The sequence below is a fragment of the Ixodes scapularis genome, unplaced genomic scaffold, assembly GCF_016920785.2.
Source record: "Ixodes scapularis isolate PalLabHiFi unplaced genomic scaffold, ASM1692078v2 PGA_scaffold3__209_contigs__length_174095766, whole genome shotgun sequence".
In the NCBI taxonomy this organism is placed as follows: domain Eukaryota; kingdom Metazoa; phylum Arthropoda; class Arachnida; order Ixodida; family Ixodidae; genus Ixodes; species Ixodes scapularis.
In genome coordinates this window covers 53,761,519-53,782,717 of record NW_024609868.1, presented here as the reverse complement: position 1 = coordinate 53,782,717, position 21,199 = coordinate 53,761,519, and the positions used below count along the sequence as shown (strand labels likewise).

General features: G+C 46.0%; 1 protein-coding gene across 7 annotated transcripts; it reads left to right on the top strand.

Annotated features, from left to right (window-relative positions):
- Positions 1-2,207: 2,207 nt before the first annotated feature.
- Positions 2,208-20,462, top strand: LOC8024689 (pre-mRNA-splicing factor 38B). Of its 7 annotated transcripts, none has more exons than XM_040218291.3 (8): positions 2,208-2,332; positions 2,566-2,759; positions 8,161-8,229; positions 9,122-9,273; positions 11,544-11,604; positions 16,956-17,209; positions 18,132-18,254; positions 18,404-20,462. In XM_040218291.3, the coding sequence occupies exons 2-8, from the start codon at positions 2,583-2,585 to the stop codon at positions 18,831-18,833; spliced, it is 1,266 nt and encodes a 421-aa protein (XP_040074225.1). In that variant the 5' UTR covers positions 2,208-2,332; positions 2,566-2,582; the 3' UTR covers positions 18,834-20,462. The 7 variants fall into 7 exon arrangements, 5 of the variants coding, with proteins under 5 accessions (XP_040074225.1, XP_042148377.1, XP_042148378.1 ...); XR_006078092.1 differs by lacking the exon at positions 18,404-20,462 and adding an exon at positions 14,617-14,677 and having other exon boundaries at positions 2,237-2,332; XR_006078093.1 differs by lacking the exons at positions 16,956-17,209; positions 18,132-18,254; positions 18,404-20,462 and adding exons at positions 12,200-12,256; positions 12,516-12,583; positions 14,617-14,678 and having other exon boundaries at positions 2,237-2,332.
- Positions 20,463-21,199: the final 737 nt, after the last annotated feature.

Below are 21,199 nucleotides of genomic sequence, written 5' to 3'. Positions count from 1 at the left end.
AGGCCTAGCAGGCACTCCGACCCGTTCCGGCGCAGCATTGCTCAGACAGTCCTTGGCCAAGACCGTCTGCCCACGACCGGCTGGCTTGCTGAATGGAATATGCTCGCGCGACCCTTGTGGACCCTCCCCGTATGAATATATTGATAGCTGAGCTAAATTTCAGAGGTCAACCGATTCCCCTTATCATCTCGATCACCTTGTTTTTGAGGCAGCGGTGACGAACGCTGTCGTCGAAAAGGGACTCCTCGATTCTATCTCCTTGTTTTGTGTGATGTAGAGCTCAAATAAACGCCGTATGGATTACCTTCGCAACACGGTATGTACACTTTGTTATTAGTATGCCATTTTTAACTGTCGAGCTGTATCAGTTTGTGGGAGCTACGTGATGCCGGTCCAACCTTTCTTTGCCGAGTGTCACGTCAGTATCGAGTTGCAATCGTAGAAGATCGGTCCCGAAGCGCTTACCGAAACGCAGTCTGAATCCAGCACTTCGATCAAACGCACGCGTCCGCTCCGAGTGTGAACAAGTATTTGCGTGACTCTTGCTGATCGCTCTCGTAGTTCAAACGTTTTTTTTTTTTTAACGTCGGCTCACTCCTGCATTTCCGAGGCCGTGAGAAACGCCGCGGCGGTTTGTTTCCATCTACGTCGCTTTGCAAACGACTGACACGGGGCTTTTACCGACGATGGCAGTTGTGTTGACTTCGTAGCGATCGAGTTTGTAGCAGTCAACGAAGCGTTTAAATCGTGTTGGACACGAACCCCAGACAAGCGCTGGTGGAAAGGTCATCCGTGTTTATGAGAATCAGCGTGAACACTAAATATTTACACACAGACAGGACAGAACATACACAGAGCTGTCTATCAACGAGTGGTTAGCCTGTGTTTGTTATTAAAAATCCACGTGCTCCGAACTACGCCTAGCTCTCTAATTGGTTGTTCGTTTTGCCGAAGACGCCGTTGCCATAGCAACAGCACCGGAAGTCATCGTTTCTCCGTAAGAGGTCGTAACTTTCCTCCTCTCACTTAAGAACGCGTTTGTGAATACCGTTCTCGCCTCATCTTACGATGATCGTAACTTTACGAACTTCGTAGACGACGTTGCAAAGGAGCAGACGACGCTCAGATAGGGGGGGGTCGCGATCAGCCAATCAGGGCTCGGCATTCTGACGTCACCGCTACCCCCTGCGCAAGAAGCAGACGAACTTGCCCTCCGCATATGGCGGGATAAGCCGCTTCGGTTCTGTCGCGGGTGCGCGGTTTGCTCGCTTTTGTTAATGAAATTTTGTACTCAAGGTAAGACGAATAACGCGTTCAAATATCTTTTTCAAGTAAGGCTCTTTTGGAAAATGCATTGGACCGTATTTTGTTTGGTTTGAATACGCTAATAAACAACGGAAACGTTCATTTGACGCTGTGTCTTGATCACCGTTGCACGGAAACTCGGTAATAATGACGATAGTCCTGTCTGCGCTCAACAGAGCAAAACTGGGTATGAACGCGACTTTGGAAGCCGGTTGGACACTCACGCAGAGCACGATAATCGGGGTGCGCGTTGGCTGAGGCTCGCTTCGGCCGACCAAACCTTGATCGCCGAGCGCGGCCGAACTTCCCGTGTGTATACGTATATATATACATTTTATAGGAAGTTCGTTACGAAGGGCAGGACAAACATATGGCCGTATAAAAGTATCGCAACCGGCGGGGTAGATTCGCTGAGCTCTGTATTTTGCGTGTGCTGACGACGTTTTTTGTCGGCTTTTATAACAGCAGCTGCCTTTGCACCGCCAAGCGAAGGGCTCGATCGCGTTGCATCGCTTCGAACAGCAGCGTTGATGTGTACAATCACCCGCTTTTTCTTCAACGACCTTGTAAAGACTTCTTCAATACCGGCGTCAAATAAAAGCGATCGTGCTCGCCATCGTCTGCTTCCAGTTTATTCGGAGACCGCCTGGCACAGGGGAGGAAACGGAAATTGCGTAGAAGCAGGTTTGGAGGCACGGGTTTTTTTGCCGTTCAGTAGGCGCTCCGATGACTCCACTGATCTCAGTGGATGACTCCAACGACTCCAACTCGAGGCACTCCGTTCGGAGGCAAGGGAGGCGCTACTGAACGCGCCCAAAGCATCGCGAAACATACGAGATAGGCATAGGCTCCGCCTTTGGACTAAATTGATACCCGTTTAGACAACCTTGAGCTCGACCACCGGAAAGTCGTCATATCAACATCCGGTTCATTAACGCGAAGTCGCGAAGTCTTCGTTTGCGTCACTGTGTGGTTCCCTGTATGTTTCGTACGAACGACGTTGGATTAATTTCAGCCACTGAAAACGGTAGGTCAACATTGTCTCCGCGTTGTGTTTTGCTTTTTGGAAATGCTGTACCCACAGCATCGATTTCCTCCGTCTGCTCGGCCCGTGTGGTGACCTGCTTTGGGCAGCCGTCGGCTAACCCTAACCTCTTTCGCGGCATCGGACAGTTTGCTTCTCCAGCGATTTTCTTGCTAATCCGGCTCTGTTGTGTGTTCTCTGACAATAACATCTTATTTCGTTTATTTGTTTTTCAGACTTTAGGAGTTAAATCATGGCTCCCGGGGGCCCAGCCGAGAAAAAAGGCAACGTCCTTCCGCTGTGGGGCAATGAAAAGACGATGAACCTCAACAACCTGATTCTGACAAACATTCTCTCGTCGCCTTATTTCAAAGTAAATCTGTACAAGTTGAAGACATATCACGAGGTCGTGGACGAGATCTACTACAACGTAAGTGTTCCCTCCAGCACGCGGACGCTTCATCTTACAGGACTGCTGGAAGTGTAACTAGCACAATTTTTTTAGCTCCTTTGCTTTCTGCTGTAGCATTTAGTGCGTTGTACTGGTTTAAGGTGTATTAACGAATGGAATAATCTTTAGGTCGTAACCTTTAGGTGTTATTACGCGCAGTTTGACTCACTGCTACTCAAACCAAGAGCTGTGTGCGTACATACGTCAACGTTACTAGAACAGCTCAGTTGGGGAGCTGCCATAGAGCCTGCTCTGAAAAATTAGCACCGATCCGTACACCAGAACCGAGCTAACGGCGATCGCAACGCCGCTCTTTCTTCCGCAATGGTCACTGAGGGACTGCACGGCTGTATCGGTTAGGGAGCATCACATTCAATAACATATGCTGTTACGGTTCTATTTTGGGTTTAATCGGCTATTTTAACGCCTAAACATATACAGTGGATAGGGTTTCAGGGATGCCAACCCTTGTTTCCCAAGCGGACGCGCCGCGAATTACCACCCAAGTTAGGATGCGCCCAGGTCAGGATGCACTGCCTGAAATTACCGGTGAGACATGGTATTATAAAAACGATATTAATTGTGCTGCAAAACCTTGTAAACTAAATATTTTAGAAAACATATAATGCCTGCCTTTTTGTACTATAGTCAGCTACAGGTTAAAAAGGTAGCGGCAAATGCCCCTCAAAGAGAATCAGATATCCCTCCGCCACCTTTGCATCCAATAGCGTCCCACCGTTTCCGTGACGTCGCGGACAACGCGCGAAGAGCGTCTTGCTTTTCTGTACATATTTGCTTTATCTTTCAACTTTGACTTAGCATTGTGGAAGCCACGAGAGGGAGATTAGAGTTCTCCCCCACCGACGGAAACAAATACGACTTTTGGGGCTTAGCTTCCCCCCCGATGAATACAAAGGCTGCTTTCAGGGGCTCGGTTCCCTCTCCGATGAATAACAAAGGTCGCTTTCTTAAAAAGTGGGATCGGAGACAAGTGAGAATCCATTGAAGCGGAACAAGGAGCGTCTCCAGCGAACTCTTCTTTCGACTGCGGAGAGATTTGTAACGGGCGCATCACACTTGTGGGAGGAGCTTCTCCTACCTTCTTGACTTGTAACCGACTATAATCTCCAATAAGAGTTCTTACAAAAAGAGTTTTTTTCCCGTTTGTTTTTACGCGAAACCATGGCTTCTAAAAGCTTATGGTGACCACAGTAAAAAAAAAAAAAAAAAAAAAAAAAAAAGATTGAGTTGCCTTTTTTGCACCTTGAGCCTGGGAGTTTTGGTATTCTGGAAACATTCAGTGACTCGCTAAAGGGTGGCACTGTTATCGTATTTAGCTCAGTCTCAATGTGGACACCAGCGACCCAGGTTTCAAGGGTGAGTTTTCCAACTGAGTGTTTTAGTAACGTTGGCGTACGTCTTACCAGAGTAGCCTTGCCCTACTTTCACCGGGCAAGCCGGTTGCATTTGGAATCTGTTATATGTTATGTTCATAAACTTAAAAACTGCATCTCCTTCACTTATGCTTCCTAAACTACGATTACATATTTGCCTGGTCAAGGTTACATATTACCTAGAACAAGGACATTTTATAAGGCAGATTTCGGTTCCTCGATGTGTGTATATTTTTTGGTGATGGTACCCAGTGCCACTAGTGCATGCAAGAGCAAATGTGAAACTCTGGCCTAAAATGGCATCAAAGCACTGGCCAGAGCTACATGCTTGAGCTTTTAGGTGCTCAAGTGCACACAGTTTTCAAAAGCTTAAAAAGGCAGGGTGGCCGCAAATTGGCCAAGATGATGGCGCTTTTTGAAAGTATATGTGTCTGACATGCTGTACATCTGACATGCGTGTAAAATGGCCATCTCAGTGCAGAGGGTCATGCCTATGAAACTTTGTTATCACAGACCAAATCAAGTCAGCCAAACCCTTGTGTAGTCTCCTTTTATTGTTTTTAAACTGCTGACGATTGCTGACCCTAGGCCGACGTAGCCATGAAGACAATTGTGGACACCCCACTTTAAGCGGTGTATCGCGAGAAACGAAATCGCTTTCCTGCCACCATTGCCATGATCAAAGCCGCAATTCGCAGCAGGTGTTGTGTATAGCTAACTGCACTCTGGCGGGTTCAGAAACTAGCAGATTACAAGTGTAGTTTGCTTTAATAAACATTTAGTTTGTATTAAATGTCATACATAATAAACAAACAGAAGAAAAATAATGGCCGAGCATCACGCCGAGAGGCTTTGGTGAAGCCACCATCGACATCGACGAACAGGAATCACTCAGTTAGATTCAGTGTTCCCAAGAGACCAGCTTCTGACAGATGGCCGTGCATTATTCTTGTTGCTAGTGTTTTACATAAATAACTTACAAATTTGCCATTGAACAGAGGTACAACATCTAAATTTCGCAATATGCATGCGTTCGAGGCATACTTCAAAGCGACCTGGTGTAGCATTCCATTTGTTTTTTTTGTGTACTGGGACTTTTACCTAAATTAGAAATTGATGAGTTAAATAGTAAAATAGGATGCACTGAATAGGCCGCGTGTATGCAGTCAACACTTAACGCACGTTTTGATTTTATTATCGCAGGGTGTCTACCGACCGGGAAAACCGGGAATTGTCAGGGAATTTTAAGACACCTGGAAAAGTCAGGGAATTGTCAGGGAAATTTCCAAAAAGATTGCCGAGTCAGGGAATTTATCTCATACTCGCCCGCTTACGCTAGAAGCGGCAGGCACGGGCAGGCATAGCCACGAGCGCAGTCAAGTGCGGCGTCGCGACCGCCTAGGGGCGATGCGACCCGCCCAATTTTACACGCGCTATGCTTCACACGAGAGCATGTGCGAAACTGGCGACTTGTCGTTGTTTTAGTACACTCTAAAGCCACTAAATAAGCTACACTTTAGGGTAGCAACGCTAAAGTATGGCGGCTAAAGAGTTACAGTTACTAGTGAAGCAGAGCAGCAGCGGCAATTTTGTTTAGTTTGTGACTCTTGTCAGGTGGTGTTGCTCTAGTACGAGGAGAGACAGTTGCTCTAGCCGATACTAGGTGGCGCGAGTCACCACTCACTCGAAAAAGAACAGCCGTCGTTTATTCATCTACCCTCCGAGAGGTGCGCGCCTAGTGATCCGTTCGTTTGTCAGATATGGTGCTTTCGCGCTTCCCCGTAAACGCAACCTGGACGCCTGTACCCTACAAGCTCTGCCACGTGCGTTTGTGGCTGTGGGTTCCGCTTTCTAGTGTGTTATTTTCCGAAAGTGGAGGTATGTGAAAGTGACTATGTCGCTGTCGAGAAAGTGCTCCTTCAATCTCAACTGGACAAACCCAGACATATGCACGAATCCAAGTTGGATTCGGCCCATTCCAAATGATCCAAATAGTGCTCACTGCGCAATGTGCTGCAAGAAGTTCTAGCTGAGCAACATGGGGAATAGGGCAATTGCTACTCATCTTAAGGGTAAGATACATCAAACTGCTATGAAATATCTGCAAAGCTTTTCCCAGAGCCCAGTCGTATTTTTCAAAACTGCGACAAATGCGGACTTGCCTTCTGCGACAGCAACGGGTGTTTTTTGTCCGGTGGTAACAATAGTGCTTGTAGGGCTCCGGCAATGCGTCTAACCACCTCCACAGAAGCTCTTAGCCCCTCTGTGAAGACGTGGGTGGTGGCTTTTTATTGAAGAAGGAAGTCACAAAGGGCCGGGGATCATGTGGTACTTGAACACTATGACAACTCATGGGTCTTTCCGTTCAGCGGCAGCGTCTGCCTCGCTGTTTTTGTTGATGTTCTCCATGTGTGAGACCGCCAGAAAAATTCAGCTTGGAAAAGACAAAGTGGTATATACAATATGTCGTGGTATCGCCCCTACTTTCAAGACAAGTTACTAGCAAGCCTCTCTAACGTGCCATACCTGGTGGTTGCTTTTGATGAGTCACTGAACAAAGTAACTCGGAGAACAAATTGATGTTCTGATCAGGTGCTGGGACCAAACTCCCTGAAACAGTAAACCCAGGTCAATGCTGTATTCTAAACATCTTCTAAAGTTTGCTTTATCTAACTTAAAGAAATTATTTTACGTTGTGAATAGTGCATATCTATTATATATTGTGTTTTGGTGTCGGTAGTTGTGGGTCAGGGAATTCAATTAAAATAGTCAGGAAAAACCCGGAAAAGTCAGGGAATTTAAAAAGAACAATTTGGTAGACACCCTGTATTGGGAACGGTTATCGGTTGTACCAAATGATTGTACTTGCTTTACGCATGAGGTAATCATTCATTCCAATTGACTCTAGTTTTGAAACATCGTTGAGCTGCACGCTCGGTTTATGGACACTTTGTGCAAGCGTGTCCTGCCATTGCCACTACGAAAGTTCTTAAGAATAGGCACTTCCCAAACGCCATCCTCGCGCAAGCTCGCCCAGTCGAGCTGGTCAAGCACATGGACGTTAGGGTTAGAACTGGCACAATGAAAATAGGGTCCTCGTTGGGCTGGGAAGGGACTGCAGGTGTCAAAAATCCTCTCCCCGATCGCGGCGGGTGACTTTGATAACGAGGCAGCGGCGACGACAATGGCTTGAGAGAATAACTCTTTTACATTCATTGACAAAGGCCTGCGGACAACACATTTGCAACCTTTCTTGGGACATCTACTGTTGGAAAGCCCTCTTGCCCCCATGATGGGCACAACGAGTTCTTTCTTGCACCTGGAAATGGGACACACAACCACATTCTGCCTGTGCGGAGGGGCCAGCGGGGTGACGCACACACCTAGCTTGAGCTTCACCACCAGCTGCCCCCGTCTCCTCAAAAAGGGGGTTTTCCGGTAACACTGAAGGCCACAGAAAAATAAACAAACATTAAAAGAAAATGAACGCATGGAGCTGAGCTGCAAGAACACCGTACGATTCCATATGCATGCCAAGCGCATTGAAGCACACGGCCATTGTTACTCACAGCAATGGCGGATAGCAGGTCTGGACTGAACCTTGGCGTCATAATGAATTCTTCCTATATGTGCATATGTATTCTAACTAGTTCAAAATATATATATATATTATTGGAATTATATCTTAATCTGCAACTCACAATTGCCAGAAGAATCCTCATAGCGCATTTTTTCTGAGGAAAAAATATTGACACCTGGACTTGTTGCGTATTAAATATTATGTAAGCATTCTCAAATGGGAAGTTTAAACGTTTTGGAAGTATGATCTAGAAGCTCAAGTAAGAAGAGGAAAGCATTTACTTTCCAGTTCTACATATAGTGCTTGCCATTGTGACATTAATCTGGGCGTGCTTAGAAGCTACTTCAAAATGCACATATGGATGATGTTAACGGCACAGTGTATTGTGCAATTCATCGTTTTCCAGGTGCAACACCTAGAGCCCTGGGAAAAGGGAAGCAGGAAGACATCTGGCCAGACTGGAATGTGTGGAGGGGTAGGTTACCTTCGTGTCTTTGGTTAAATAGCAAACCTAGATTTGCACCTTGCTCAATTGGACCGTTTCTTTCAGAATGCAGCTTTTCGTTTCAACCTTCAAGAGGCAGTGCAATGATTTTCGGACTGTGGCCAATAAATTGCGGGAATCGGCCTATGTCACCTATAGAATGAACAACAGAAAACCATTTTTTCTTGCAAATGTATTTTTATAAAAGAGAAAATTAAACAAATTTAAGGTTGGGTGCACCTAAACTCTCACCGCCTTTCAAGTGAGGTGCGCAGTGACGTCAGTGGGAGTACCACATTCGGTTTATTTTCAGTGCTCCAAGTCTTCCCTCCACGACTAGACTTGAGGTCCAATTCGGCTATCGTTGGGCACCGCACACACTTAGCATCTTTAAAGGTCGCGGCAAGCGGTCGATATAAAAGATTGTTTGCCACAGGCAAGATGGGGAGAATAGTGGTGGTGCAGAAATGGTATTGTCGGCTGTTAACAGATGGTGCCACAAACACTTGCAGGCTCTGAATGACTTCACCCCCGTGGTTCCGATGACCGCCACACGCAGCTGCAGGTCGAGGGAAAATGAGATTTTTACTTTGCGAATACAACGAGCGAAATCAGAGTATTTCAGGGAAAGGTGGTGCATTTTCTTGCACTTGTGACAGGTTCAACGATATTAAAAATACAAGCTGAAAATTCTTTTTTTTAATGTTAAAATCATTGCTATTTAACAGATTTGGCAGCATTTAGTTGGAACTTGCTAAATCTTACCTGGAGCAGTATCGTGGCTCCCTCTTTCGTATGACGGCTCCCTACGTTTGTAATGAATTGTGGTGCAATGACTTCGTTGGCCCCAGTTTTCACAGTGGTGCCGACGTGTCGTTTGCAGGTCCGTGGTGTCGGTGCGGGGGGCATAGTGTCGACCGCGTTCTGCATTCTCTACAAGCTGTTCACCCTCAAGCTGACCCGCAAGCAGCTCAACGGCCTCATGAACCACTGCGACTCACCCTACATCCGAGCGCTCGGCTTCATGTACATCAGGTACGACCGGCTCGGGGCTCATCTTGTATCTCGCGGCAGATTCGACCGATACCTTTTATCCTGCGGGCAACCTGGTGATCCACAGCGTTCAACCAGGTTGCCTGCTGGTTAAAGAGCTTCTGGTCATTTTCACTGCAAGGTGTCGAAGTGCAATAATTGACCATTCAAGCGGCGCTTTGAACCCCGATAAAAGATGGGCGCCGGGTACGTGCCAGGGGCTTTTTTGGTTGCGGCATGTGACGATAACAGTCGAGAAATGACTGCGTGATCTTGAACTAGTCCGTCGTGTCATTCCCTAAGGTGGGTGGCAGCGGGGGAGATCCAACGGTCTGCACTTTTCGACTGCAACTTGTGGGACTTGAGCTCTAACCGGGAGCGTCTTCCCAGTCTTGTAGGAAGATGTGAGGCCCTAATTGCATGGTCATTTGTGTCTCCGGTGATGTCTCGTTTAGAGTTGCCCCCCTAAATCGTCCATTATGTGGGTTGTCCATGATGGCATGACAGAAATGTGTGTATTTACCCAGATTGTCGCTGAGAATATTGTCTGCATGGCAGAGTATCCATATTAGTGGGCCCCATATTCAGAGACACGACAGCACACTGCGCGACACTGTTAGCATAAATGCGACCTCAACGCTTTTTCAAATTTTGCTTTAAAGCCCGGGGCACTGGTGGGCATCAAGATTTATCACTTATATTAGCATCCCACTTTCCACCACTATCGTAGGTTTGATGACAGTCCTTCATTACCGAGATATATGAACAGAAAAAAACAGCAATGGCTTGTTCGCACCAACAGTGTCTTAAAGTGTTTGTCAACAGAAAATAAAAAAAGGAGCTATAAGAGATTAACATAATTGAGTTGGATAAAGCTGGACATAATATAACATGTTAATTCTAATACATATTAATTCTGGTTTGGTGTAACAACTCAATGAAATTGAATGACATTAACTACTTCAAAAATCCTTAAAAGAATGAGGGAAAAATATAGTACTCTTTTTCCTTAGATGCTTCTGCAGGCAAGGCTGCAGGCAGCATGCCTTGATTTTCTTGCACGGACATTCATCTTGTGCAGGCCACTCAACATACTTCAGATATATATTTCTTCTGAAGACAACCATTAGAAGTTGCTGCAGACATTTTAAAAACTTGATATATTTTTCTGTATGAAGATTCTGAACCTGTCATTTTTATTTTGCATGGCATATTATATTTCATAGGGCACGTCTCCTTTTAAGGATTTTTTCTCTCTTTGTCTTAATGCTGTCTGTCAATTGTTGGAACTTCTTTCTAGACATTCACTAAAAAGATTACCGTAAAATCCCGTTAGGGCACCCACCCAGAATGAAGAGATAATTGGTAAAAACAAAAAATTAGCAAAACTTCATACCAAATGTTAATGATGAACACAAGGGCCCCCGCTACAAACCACTGGGAACTGGTACCACAAATCTCCGACACGGCGAATGCGTGTTTCACGATGCGATAAGCATGCCCCTTGAACTCCTGTGTAACGGAAAAGGATAGTGCAGATTGCGGACGCAGGAGGTTCGCGTTTCACGGTGTGATAAACACCCATAAACCTGCTATAAATTTGCGTGCCATGGGAACCAACATCGTGCAAGCAGGTTGCAGGCAAAAACACGGGACCCCTATACAAACTCGCACATCACGGGAACCTCTGTTGCGGTCGCAGATCGCTGGCAAAATGCGGGAACCCACTGCAAACTCTTGTCACGCGTACCAGTACCGCAGATCGCGCAATTCCCGTCAGACATATTGTGATGTCCGAAGGGGAGTCAAAATGGGCGATGTTTCTGTATTTTTACATTACAGTTATTTAGCCAGAAAAACTGAATGTGCGATTTCTTGGGGAGAGCGTTCATATGGGATTTTACTTAGGTTTTTTTTTTTATTGCTCTGCACATGTGAGCTCACAGGTACCTTTTCCAGGCGTCAGATTCCTTGGTGCAAATGATTGTTCCAGATCTCGTTCTGCTTCTAGAACGATACCTGCATCATGCAGCCATCCAGTATCTTCTTAACCCAAAACTGTTTTTGTTGAACCGATGACATAAGACTAGCTTACCCTATCTGGTTACAAGTTAAGAACCCAGTAAATGCTTTGCCTCGAGCGTTCTGCCAACGAGCGGGTACTGGAGGCAGAGCTACTAGGTTTTTAACCTGTGTCCAACTATACGGCCAGTGATGAATGAGTAAACCGGTCTTTTTACCCTGGTCTTGGTGTGTGTATTCTCATTTTTCAGATTCACACAACCTCCAGCAGACCTAGTGGACTGGTATGAACCGTACCTTGACGACGAAGAGGTGTGTAAAAAGAAGAGAGTAGGACCATAGTTTCTTTTTGTCCGTTTGATTAGCGAGCGAGTGTGGGGGCCTTAGAAGTGTTCGGACAATTGCGCTCAAGAGCGTGCCATGTTGTGCCAGCCAGCACCTCAACAAAACACCCTTGCTACTACTGCCTGGGATAGGAGATCACGAGCAAACTGCTTGCCAAGAGGGGGTGTACGGTGAGCCGCCTTCGTGTTACCCCGGAGCAATGCGTGAGTCGCGAAATCCTAGCTCCCAACCCCGAGACATGTCTGACCCTGCCGGCAGGTGGATTACCGCAGATCTTTGTTGGCTGTGGAGTACAACTACTGCAAGTTTAACGATGGCCAGATTTCATTTCGTAGTGTAACTTTATCTCGAAATTGTGAGCTGCATTATGTTTAGGTTACTAGGAATGCCAGCTGCCTAACTTTCAAGCTTTGCGGTCATTCCGCTTCTCGCGATTTTGTTTGTGACAAGGTCGAACACCTCAAACTTGTGTACTATGCAATCTTCGCATCTTACTTTGGTTTGTTTTTTTTTTCTGTGCAAGTTAGTCTACTTGTATGACCGAGTGATGCGTTTGACCCAGTTACAAGTTGGATTGACGACATCCTCCTCTTGTTGATGGGGTGCTGCACTTTTGGAAGTAAGAATGACACACTCTTTCTCGACTTCTGCACATTTTTGGAACTTCTCTGTCAGTTGCCTACTGGCTGGGGAAGCTTGCTGTTGTCATGGGGCTGGATATAACATTGTAAGAAGAAACATATTAGTGGATGCTACTTAATTGCATGCTTTCATTGACTCAGTTTTGGAAATTAGCCACTTTTACTCGAGTCACTGATTATTGATGTTTGCAACATTATTTTGATATTTGCACTGCTGTCTTTTTTTCTGGCTTGCAGAGTGAATGGTCAAACAATAACGAAACATTGAGCATGCTTGAATCTGATCGGAGCACTCTACTATGCTCGTAAGTGCACAAGGCGCCCATGGTGGGAATGGTCATGTGATGAGGCAATTTGCCTATAAAATGCAATTGCCTTTAAAAAAAAAGAGACACAATTACTTTTTGTGATACATTAGAGGAATACTGAACCAAAATTTGGATTGCGCAAAATAAGGCCGCAGAAGCGTTGACCAGGACGCTACGAACTCCAAAACTTCACTCATACATCAATATCTCAAACGAATGGCCATATTTCTGGGGGGGGGAAAAAAAGGGCGTGATCAAGCGAGGACTTTGACATCACAATCTTCTGGAACAGTTGAGAATGAGGGGAAGCGACCTCGCTTCTCTCCTCCTCGCTTCGGTTTATCAGCTCAAGGGGACGAAGCGAGGAGGAGAGGGAATGAGAATCGTGACGTCACGTCACGTCACATCTCGTCGGCTTTGTTGGCAGTGTTCAATTGCGCACTTCTTTTCCAAAAATACGACAATTTGTTAAATATATCGCTGTATGAGTGGTGTTAGTGGGTTCTGCAGTGTCCCGCCTATCGCTTCAGCCCTGTTTTGTGAGCTCCGAATTTCGGTTTAGTATCCCTAAGTTCTTATGAATTTTGACACAAGTAAAAAAAATAATGAGGGTCATGCAAGTGTGTGTGGAGCGCACTTACATGGGCACAATACAAATGTGCTGGTTCCTGATCTATAAAATGCATCTGTGCATTTTATAGACCCTCTTGAATAACAAAAAAATGGATGTTTGACATCTGCTGAAACCAAACATCGAATTTTCTCTTTTCTTTCTGTATATGTTTGTGACTCTTCCATTCTTTTCGTTAATTCGAACTCCAAAAAGCCACAAAGTTTGTTTCAATTATCAGAAATTCATCTAAACATGATGCAAGGTAAAGTTATAGTTTGTTATTTGGATAGCCACACTTTCAGATATTTTATGATTTTCTCTATACAGGCCTACTAATCATAAGCAGGTATGCCACACATTAAATATAGGTGAAATGTATAAAATATGTTTATTAATTCCGCAAAAATGTTGTCTATCATAACTGTTGAGACAGTACATGACACCTCGAAATAAAATTAATTTGTTCATCCAGCAAAAAATAGTCTATTGCAGACTATGAGCACCGTTGAGCATGCTTCTTATTGAGCTCTGCAGGTGTTGCTTCTCCGTGAGAACAAGAACTGAATTACACAAAAACGCCATTAGAATTAACCGGCTTATAAATACATCGAAAACATAGCGGGACAACCAAAATTTTAAAATTTGCTGGAATTACCTAGAACTAATCTTATAAATGTTGGAACTGGCATGCTCAAGTTTGGTATCCTGAGCAGGCTGTGAATAGTTGTGGTCACTTTACATATGACAGGCCAACAAGAGAGGGACCTATATTTAGCCCTAGCTAGATGATATATTTAAGGAAGGGCAGGGGTGGATGAATGGAAGCTTCAAATCATTGACAGAATGTGTGGTAATGCTGTAGCATTTTGGTTGTTATTTAGTACAAAAGTGGAATATTAAGACAATTAAGGATGACACGGCAACAAAATTTCCATGCTTCATTCTTTTCGAAAGTGGTACCATCTGTAGCCCTCTGTTCATCTGCGACAGCCAAATTGAGTGAGTGTAACCAGTTGTGGCAGAGATATTGCTTTGGATGAACCTGTGGCCCCTGAACATTGCATGTTGGGTCATATTTTAAAATTGTCATTGTTGATAAAGGAATTGTTACCTTGGAAGTTCTTTTAGCATGCAACATCTTTTTTATTCTTATGGCATCTTGACTTTAGCCACTGAGTTATCTGATACCCCAGAACATAGCCATTTTGAAAGATTTTTGAAGCTAATGAAAAAAGCCTGCTTTGCGAGCTCAGAATTTGAGCATTTCAAGAGCAGTTGGAGTCAGGAAGGGTTATAGTATGTAGCATGCAGTCCATAAGGTGGCATTGTTAACGGAAGTGTGGGAGGCGTGTACTGCCTGTGGCGCCTGTGGTGGTTGGTTGCTACTCTTGCTGACGTACCGTGCCTCCTTTTTCAGAGGTTGCTCTTCCAGGCTGGCTGCGTCAATGTGCCCGCACGTGCCTTGAGCTCGAATTCGGGCAAGTACACCTAGTGGAGCGGGCGGCCACACGGGCGGGGGTCGGCATTGCGCTTGGGAGGAGCGGCTTTCGGTCCGGTTCTGGGCAGGGGTGGGGAACCTCGTCTCAGGGTAGTCAGGGGTGTTCTTGTTGGAGGTTACGAGCTGCACGTTTGGGACGTTGCTTTCACTGGGGAAGAGACCGCATTTCCCCGGGCCATGTACTTCCTTCTCCCCCTTTCATGACTGGTTTGTTTGTTTGGTGGGTTGGGAAATTAGTGCCAGCCTTATTCTAGCCACTGGAAGCACGAATTGCCAACTTCTGTGGGACTGGTAGATTTGGGGGAATGAGAGGTAAAAGCTGTTATTTTTTTGGTACCTGTTCAGTAAATTTGTACGAAAAACAGGACAGATTTCTCTATGATCCCCTTGTTGGGAAATGGCAATATATAATCAGGAAAAGCTACTCGATGTTCAAATCATTGTTACTGTGTTGTCACCGTGTAGAACCTCGTTGCTGTGTTTTAGGAACTGTCGTAAAAGGAAACATGATCCAGGAAGACATAACGGCCGACGACGCTCCGAGGAAGGGTCATTGATATTACACGCAATGCTCGGTCAACAATTTATTTTACCTGGACTTTCATGGTTGTGGAGTACTCGAACAGGTGAAGAAAGGGCTGTTACAGCAGTCCCAGCTCGGAGAGATAGCAAAAGGTATGTTCAGCGTCTGCTTGGCTATGAGCGTATGCTTGTTCATCAAGCCACGGTCTTGTCTGTATGGGGGAGCACTCTTTTGCCTTTGGTTTCTCCCCCATTGTCCTCTTCGCTTTCAACATCTTCAGCAGTTGTGAGCTTGGTGACAATCTTTGGTTCATTCACAGTACGTGAATGGGGCTTCTGTTTTTGCCATTTCATCCTCTATCTCTTGCATACCTTTGGAGTCTCTCTTGGCATTGTTCTTCGTTGAAGGTGTTGACAGTTGACGGCATGAACTCAGTCCCCTTACAACATTCTTTCCTTTTCGAGATTTATTGTCTGTATCGTGCCAAACTTTTTCAAAGTGGAAGCCTCCCTTTTCTGCGACACCATAACCGTCAGTGGTCACAAACTTTAATCTCCACCGAAAATGTAACTAGTGGAGTCGGGGGAACCCCGAGCAGAACAGATGCAAGAAGCGAAAGTGCCAGAGAAGAAGAGCAGAGTTTTGGCCAGTTTCAAAGGCCTAAATTTGTTCAAAGTGGTCCATAGTTGAAAGGTCATGATCATCTCAAGCTGGAAGCTCGGTGCAGAGCCAGAGGCATGAAAGAGGGGAGCTGAGGAAAAGGATGAGGGCATGGGAAGTCTGATGGCACACGCATCGTGTCGTGTCATTTTCTTCTGTACTATCTCATAAGCTAGTGCCAGGATGCCAGGAAGGCTTGGCCCTTATGCGACATGATCTCTTCTTTTCTTATTCTATTAGCGTAATATCCACTAGACACTCATCGTACTTAGCTTGCTTGTTTCTCTACCTTTTACTCTTCGTTGCTCTTAGCTGTGTGGTCTCTATTTTGTACCAGGTGACAGAGTGAGAGACATTAAGAAACTGGACCTACCATCCTTGGCAGGGTTTGGTTTCGGTGAGATTAATGTTAAGGAATAGAGTTGGCTACCATGTTGACATTGCCGAAGGCCCATGAGTGTTCCCCTTTCTATTCAGGGACAAACAATTGAAGTGTGAAACTTCATTCGTAGAACTTCTCAAAAATATGAATGCCTTGAAAGGGGGAGAAGGGAAAAGAGTCTCGTCGTTTATTTTCATTTCATCCTCCGAAAACGTTTCTCATTGCATGCCAAAGCTGCCCGCAAGTTGAAGGCAGGCAGGAAAAGGAATTTTGACACTTTCGTAAGAAGGTACCTCCATTGGAACAAAACTGGAATAAATAAAAACCGACGAAACGGGCCTGATTTTAACCCAGTCTCGAATGTTACTGCACAAGCCAGTACGCCCTATTTATTTCAGTAATTTGCACAGATTAAAAAATTTGAGATTCATTATTATTCATTTTCTTTTATATTAAAACGCCTAACAAGTCATCGAGGCTTACACGTGGGCACCCACTTTGACTTTCGAGTGGTTGTAAAAATTCACGGCCTTGCGCTTTGCCTCGCGGTTGCAAGAGGAAACCCATCTTGCACTTGTGGGCAGCTTTGGTCTCTTCTTCGTGTTACCATTCGCACTGTGGTTGGCGACGTGTCTCACCACACCCTCTTTTTTCCCCCTCCTCTGCCCCCTCCTCCTCTCCCCACTCCCGCAGGAGCTGGACGTGAAGGCCGGCGGCGGGCAGACACTGCGCATGGGCGACATGCTGCGCCACTTCCTGACCAAGCTGGAGTGGTTTGCCACCCTGTTTCCCCGCATCCCGGTGCCCATCCAAAAGGAGATTGAGCGCCGCCTTGCCCTGCACCCGCCCATGGCGCCCGCGGGGGCGCAGGTGGCGCCGGAGGGCGACGAGGGAGAGCCGGAGGCGCCCGCCGAAGAGCTTGCTGGCCCAGAAGCCAGGCGCAGGAGGTGACGCCCTCGGCCGTAGCGTGGTGCCCGCAACGCACCTTCAACCGGCGTGTTTGGCGTTCTGCCCATGCGTCGAAAGTGGTCCCATAGCGGCAATGAATGGTGTCGCAAGAAACTAAGCGTCGCAACCCGGGTAGTTGGGCACGATAGTTCTGAAAAAAGTGTGAGGGAACGTGAGTGTCGCTGTCGTCGTGGCAATCCAGCTCCTGATCATTGAAGTTTCTTCAGACTGTCGAGCTGGAAAGCGACCTGCCGCGGAACAGGCGTCTGCAACCTCCAGCACCCATGGTGTGACGTTGCCAGGATTGCAGCCGGCAACAACGTAACACATCTGCCCGGCTGAAATCGAGGGACCACTTTTTATGACGCGGTACACGCGCCGGTCGGAGACCCGCCCTAGGCACCGTAATTGTGGCACATCAACCATCTTGCTCAGTGCCACTGTTACGCTCTCCCAAAAGGAGCGGAGTAGCGCATACCCGAGCGCCCCCTTTTGCGCTGTTTGCAGCGGTGCCATTCCGCGAGTCTGCTCACCACACTCAGTCGCCGTTTGGCAACAGGTCCCTCATACTTTGTCTCACTAAAACCGTGCAGTACAGCCAAGATACTTCAAAAAAGCGTGCATGTTCTAACAGCTTTGTGTAAAGACAAGGAATTATAATTACGCATAAAATGAAGTAGGTATTGGATTTGATCAGAACGGGAAAGAAACCGAGCAAAGAATCCGGAAAACGTTCGTTTGAGGGAGAGGTCTATAGACAGCAGCAGATCACTACTACGCGTAAACAAATTACCATTCTCTCATGAAGCCTTCCAGTTCGACGACGGGCTGCTTGTCCCGAGTATAGCCCTGTGCTTGTAGATTTCTCGATCTACGATATATTAGTTTATATGTAAATGACCTTGAATGTCCTTCCTTCAGGAGCCCTTATGCTCGGGAGTTCAACGGGGGACGGGACGGTCCTGGAGACGCCATCAGGGACAGAGAAAGGCCTCGAGAACGCCGGAGCCGGAGCCGCGACCGTTACCGCGACAGCAGACACAGGTAGGCCTTCTAAATGTATCTTTAGGCAGTCATGCGAGCATCTGCCTCAAAAATGGTTTGAAATGTTCTAGAAACTGGGGCTGCACTACTGTAGCTTAATGTGCCTAATTTCCTTCGAGACCTTAATTCTTTTTGTTTCATTCTCTCAGAAGCAGAAGTCGGGAGGCTCGTCCACACCGCAGTGGCGGCGAGAGGCCGCGGGATTCCGACCGTCCGAGAGATGCAGACCGTACGAGGGACCCCGAACGGCTGAGAGATGCCGATCGCCTGCGGGACGCCGATCGGCTTAGAGACACCGATCGTGCGAGGGACGCCGAGCGTTCCAGGGAGTCTGATCGTTCGAGGGACCACGAGCGTTCCAGGGACACGGAGCGTTCTAGGGAGTCAGAACGAGCGAGGGATTCCGATCGGTCAAGGGAATCGGATCGCCACCGCCACAGGGGCAGTCCCGAACGCAGGCACGTGGAACGACCTCGCGATCGATCTCGCGAGCGACTTCGCGAGCCGTCCCGCGACCAGAGGTCTTTGTCCCGAAGAGAACGCTCTCGTTCACCGATAAAACGGGATCACCATCGGTGATCTCGCCAGTTTGGGCAACGACCCGGGGAGTTGGGGACAATTCATACTTGGCTTGAACTCGAGGTTTCATTTATGCAGGCTCGTGGAGCTGTGGAGTGGTTGTTGCCCCTGTTAGTATGCTGTAAAACTGGCAACTGTTGGGAGTATGGTGAATATGGGTAAGAAGTGTTTCGCTTGTGTCGCTGCAAAATTATACAAATAAATGTCTTTAGATCATGGGGATTGATCTATTATGCTCCCTATTTGAAACCCTCAAATTGGTGGCCTAGGCTTTTGTCATCTTTTTCGTTAGGTGGCTACTTGAAATATCTGTTGTTACCAACTGTAATAACACTCCTGCTGTACGGCAAAATTTAATGTCATTTCCGTTGAAACACTTGAAGTGTTCGGCGAATCTGCTCGCGATCTTGATTGCGAGCGTTGCGCGTGCACCAGGTGGCGCCAGGAGTGGTGCGTGCTGATTGGTCGTTCAGATAATGTCATTAGATGGAAATTGCGTTGAATTTCGTGGTGGGACAGCTGCGCAAGGATGTTGAGGGGGAGCTTGCGAGTGTCCTTTCCCAGGTAACAAAACACAGCCTTTATTTGCGTTTTGACTGCACAGTCGTGCTTGAGGTTCTCGCATTGCTGAAAGCTGTCGAAGTGCAATGAAGACCAGAGGCCTCGTGCTGGGGGCAGGGCCCTCCAGTGCTCCTTCCTGAGGATTGTGTCCTGTCGGTTACTAGGATAACAGTCTTCTGAAAGTTGTTTCTAGTTGCTTTGGTGCTGCAAGTGCAAGAGCCATATTACCAGATCATATCATAAAGAGGATTTTCAGAGTATCTTTTCGTCTGTGCTGTGGTAAGCCTGAGTGTAGCAAAAAAGTATGTTTGGTTTTGTTCTTGTGTTCTCTTTGTGCTGCAGCTGCCTTTTTTTTTTCTTTTTTTTTTTTGTACAATGACATTTTACATTGATGTTTTGTCTTACAACTCTGAACTGCAACAACTTTTCGTACCATCGTGGCATAGGTTCAGTTAATTGCACGGGGGTTGACAAAGGAGCTCGGATAACCACTGTTGGGGTATGGTTTTTCCCAATGTGATTCATGCAGGTTTTGTGTGCCATGCATCTTGCTGCATATTTGGTAGATTATGTGCCTACAATCTGAAATACGGCGTTTGTATTGTGGCATTTAACTGCACTCTCTTCTAAACTTGCATGGAGGCAGATGCTAGTAGATTTGGGAGATGTGTAGGTTTTTTTGTTTTTTTTTATCTAATTCAGTTGGGAAGAGAGGCATGCAAAGCATGGTGATGACAAAGGATTAATCAGGCAGAAGTTATTCTTATATTTCATCAGTCAGCTTTTCTCTGCAGTAGGAGCAAGCCATGGTCGAGCTTGAGTGAAAGTTTTTAATTTGTTGCCCATGTCCCGTGAAGCACGTGTTTGTATATATTAGCTTTCATTCACGTTCCCCTGTACAGACATTTGCCAGTAATAGCACAAAAAAAGTCGCCGTGTTTTTTTTTTTTTTTTAATACAGCAACACAGTGACAGTTCTGACATCACCTTCGCTACAGTTAAATTCATCAGTTTTTCTTCAGCATTTTCATGTTGCACCTTGAAAAATAAATCTATTCTGTGATTGTATGCTCTCGTTTCTGTCGATTTTCTCTGTGTTTACAGGTGTTCTGGTAATTTGAAAAACTGCCCAAAAAATCTCTAGTTCACGGATGTCGACTCATTCAATGCATTTGATTTTGCTGGTTTGTAGGCATACATGTTTTATCCATACTGCCACCAAACATTGCTCCTTCAATGAGACATTGAAATGGAAGCATTCGTGGTCTTGTGACAGGTAATCGCTGAGTAAGCTTAATGGTACTGTTAATTGTCTGATAGTCTGGGACCTAAAAGCTTATTTGTTTGCATAATAAAAAACAAAAAAATTGGACAAGCCTCTCCATGGGAACGGGCTAATTATATATTGTCCAGTAACCTTTTGTTTGGTGATATGTAGTTTCTATCAGTGTCTCGTTTGCCGTGTTGGCTAGACTTGTGACTGGCTATTGGCGGTCATTATCTATGCAGATATTCGTGGGTTATGCCAAAGTTCAACAATACTTAAACAAAAGAAAAAAAAAAAAACGATCTGGTGGTGATTCATGGTAGTAAAAACCCGAGACTCTGGAAAACGGAAGGGGACGAACACAAACACGACACAACGTTGTGTTGTGTTCTTCCTTTTCTGTGTTCCTGGGTCTCTGGCTTTTATTACCATGCCAAACTTGTCCGGCGAACGCAGTGCCTAATCTCTCGACCATCAACCTGGCTAGAATAGCGAAGGTCTTGGTATATCTGGGAATTTTGGTGACCCGACAAGGCGG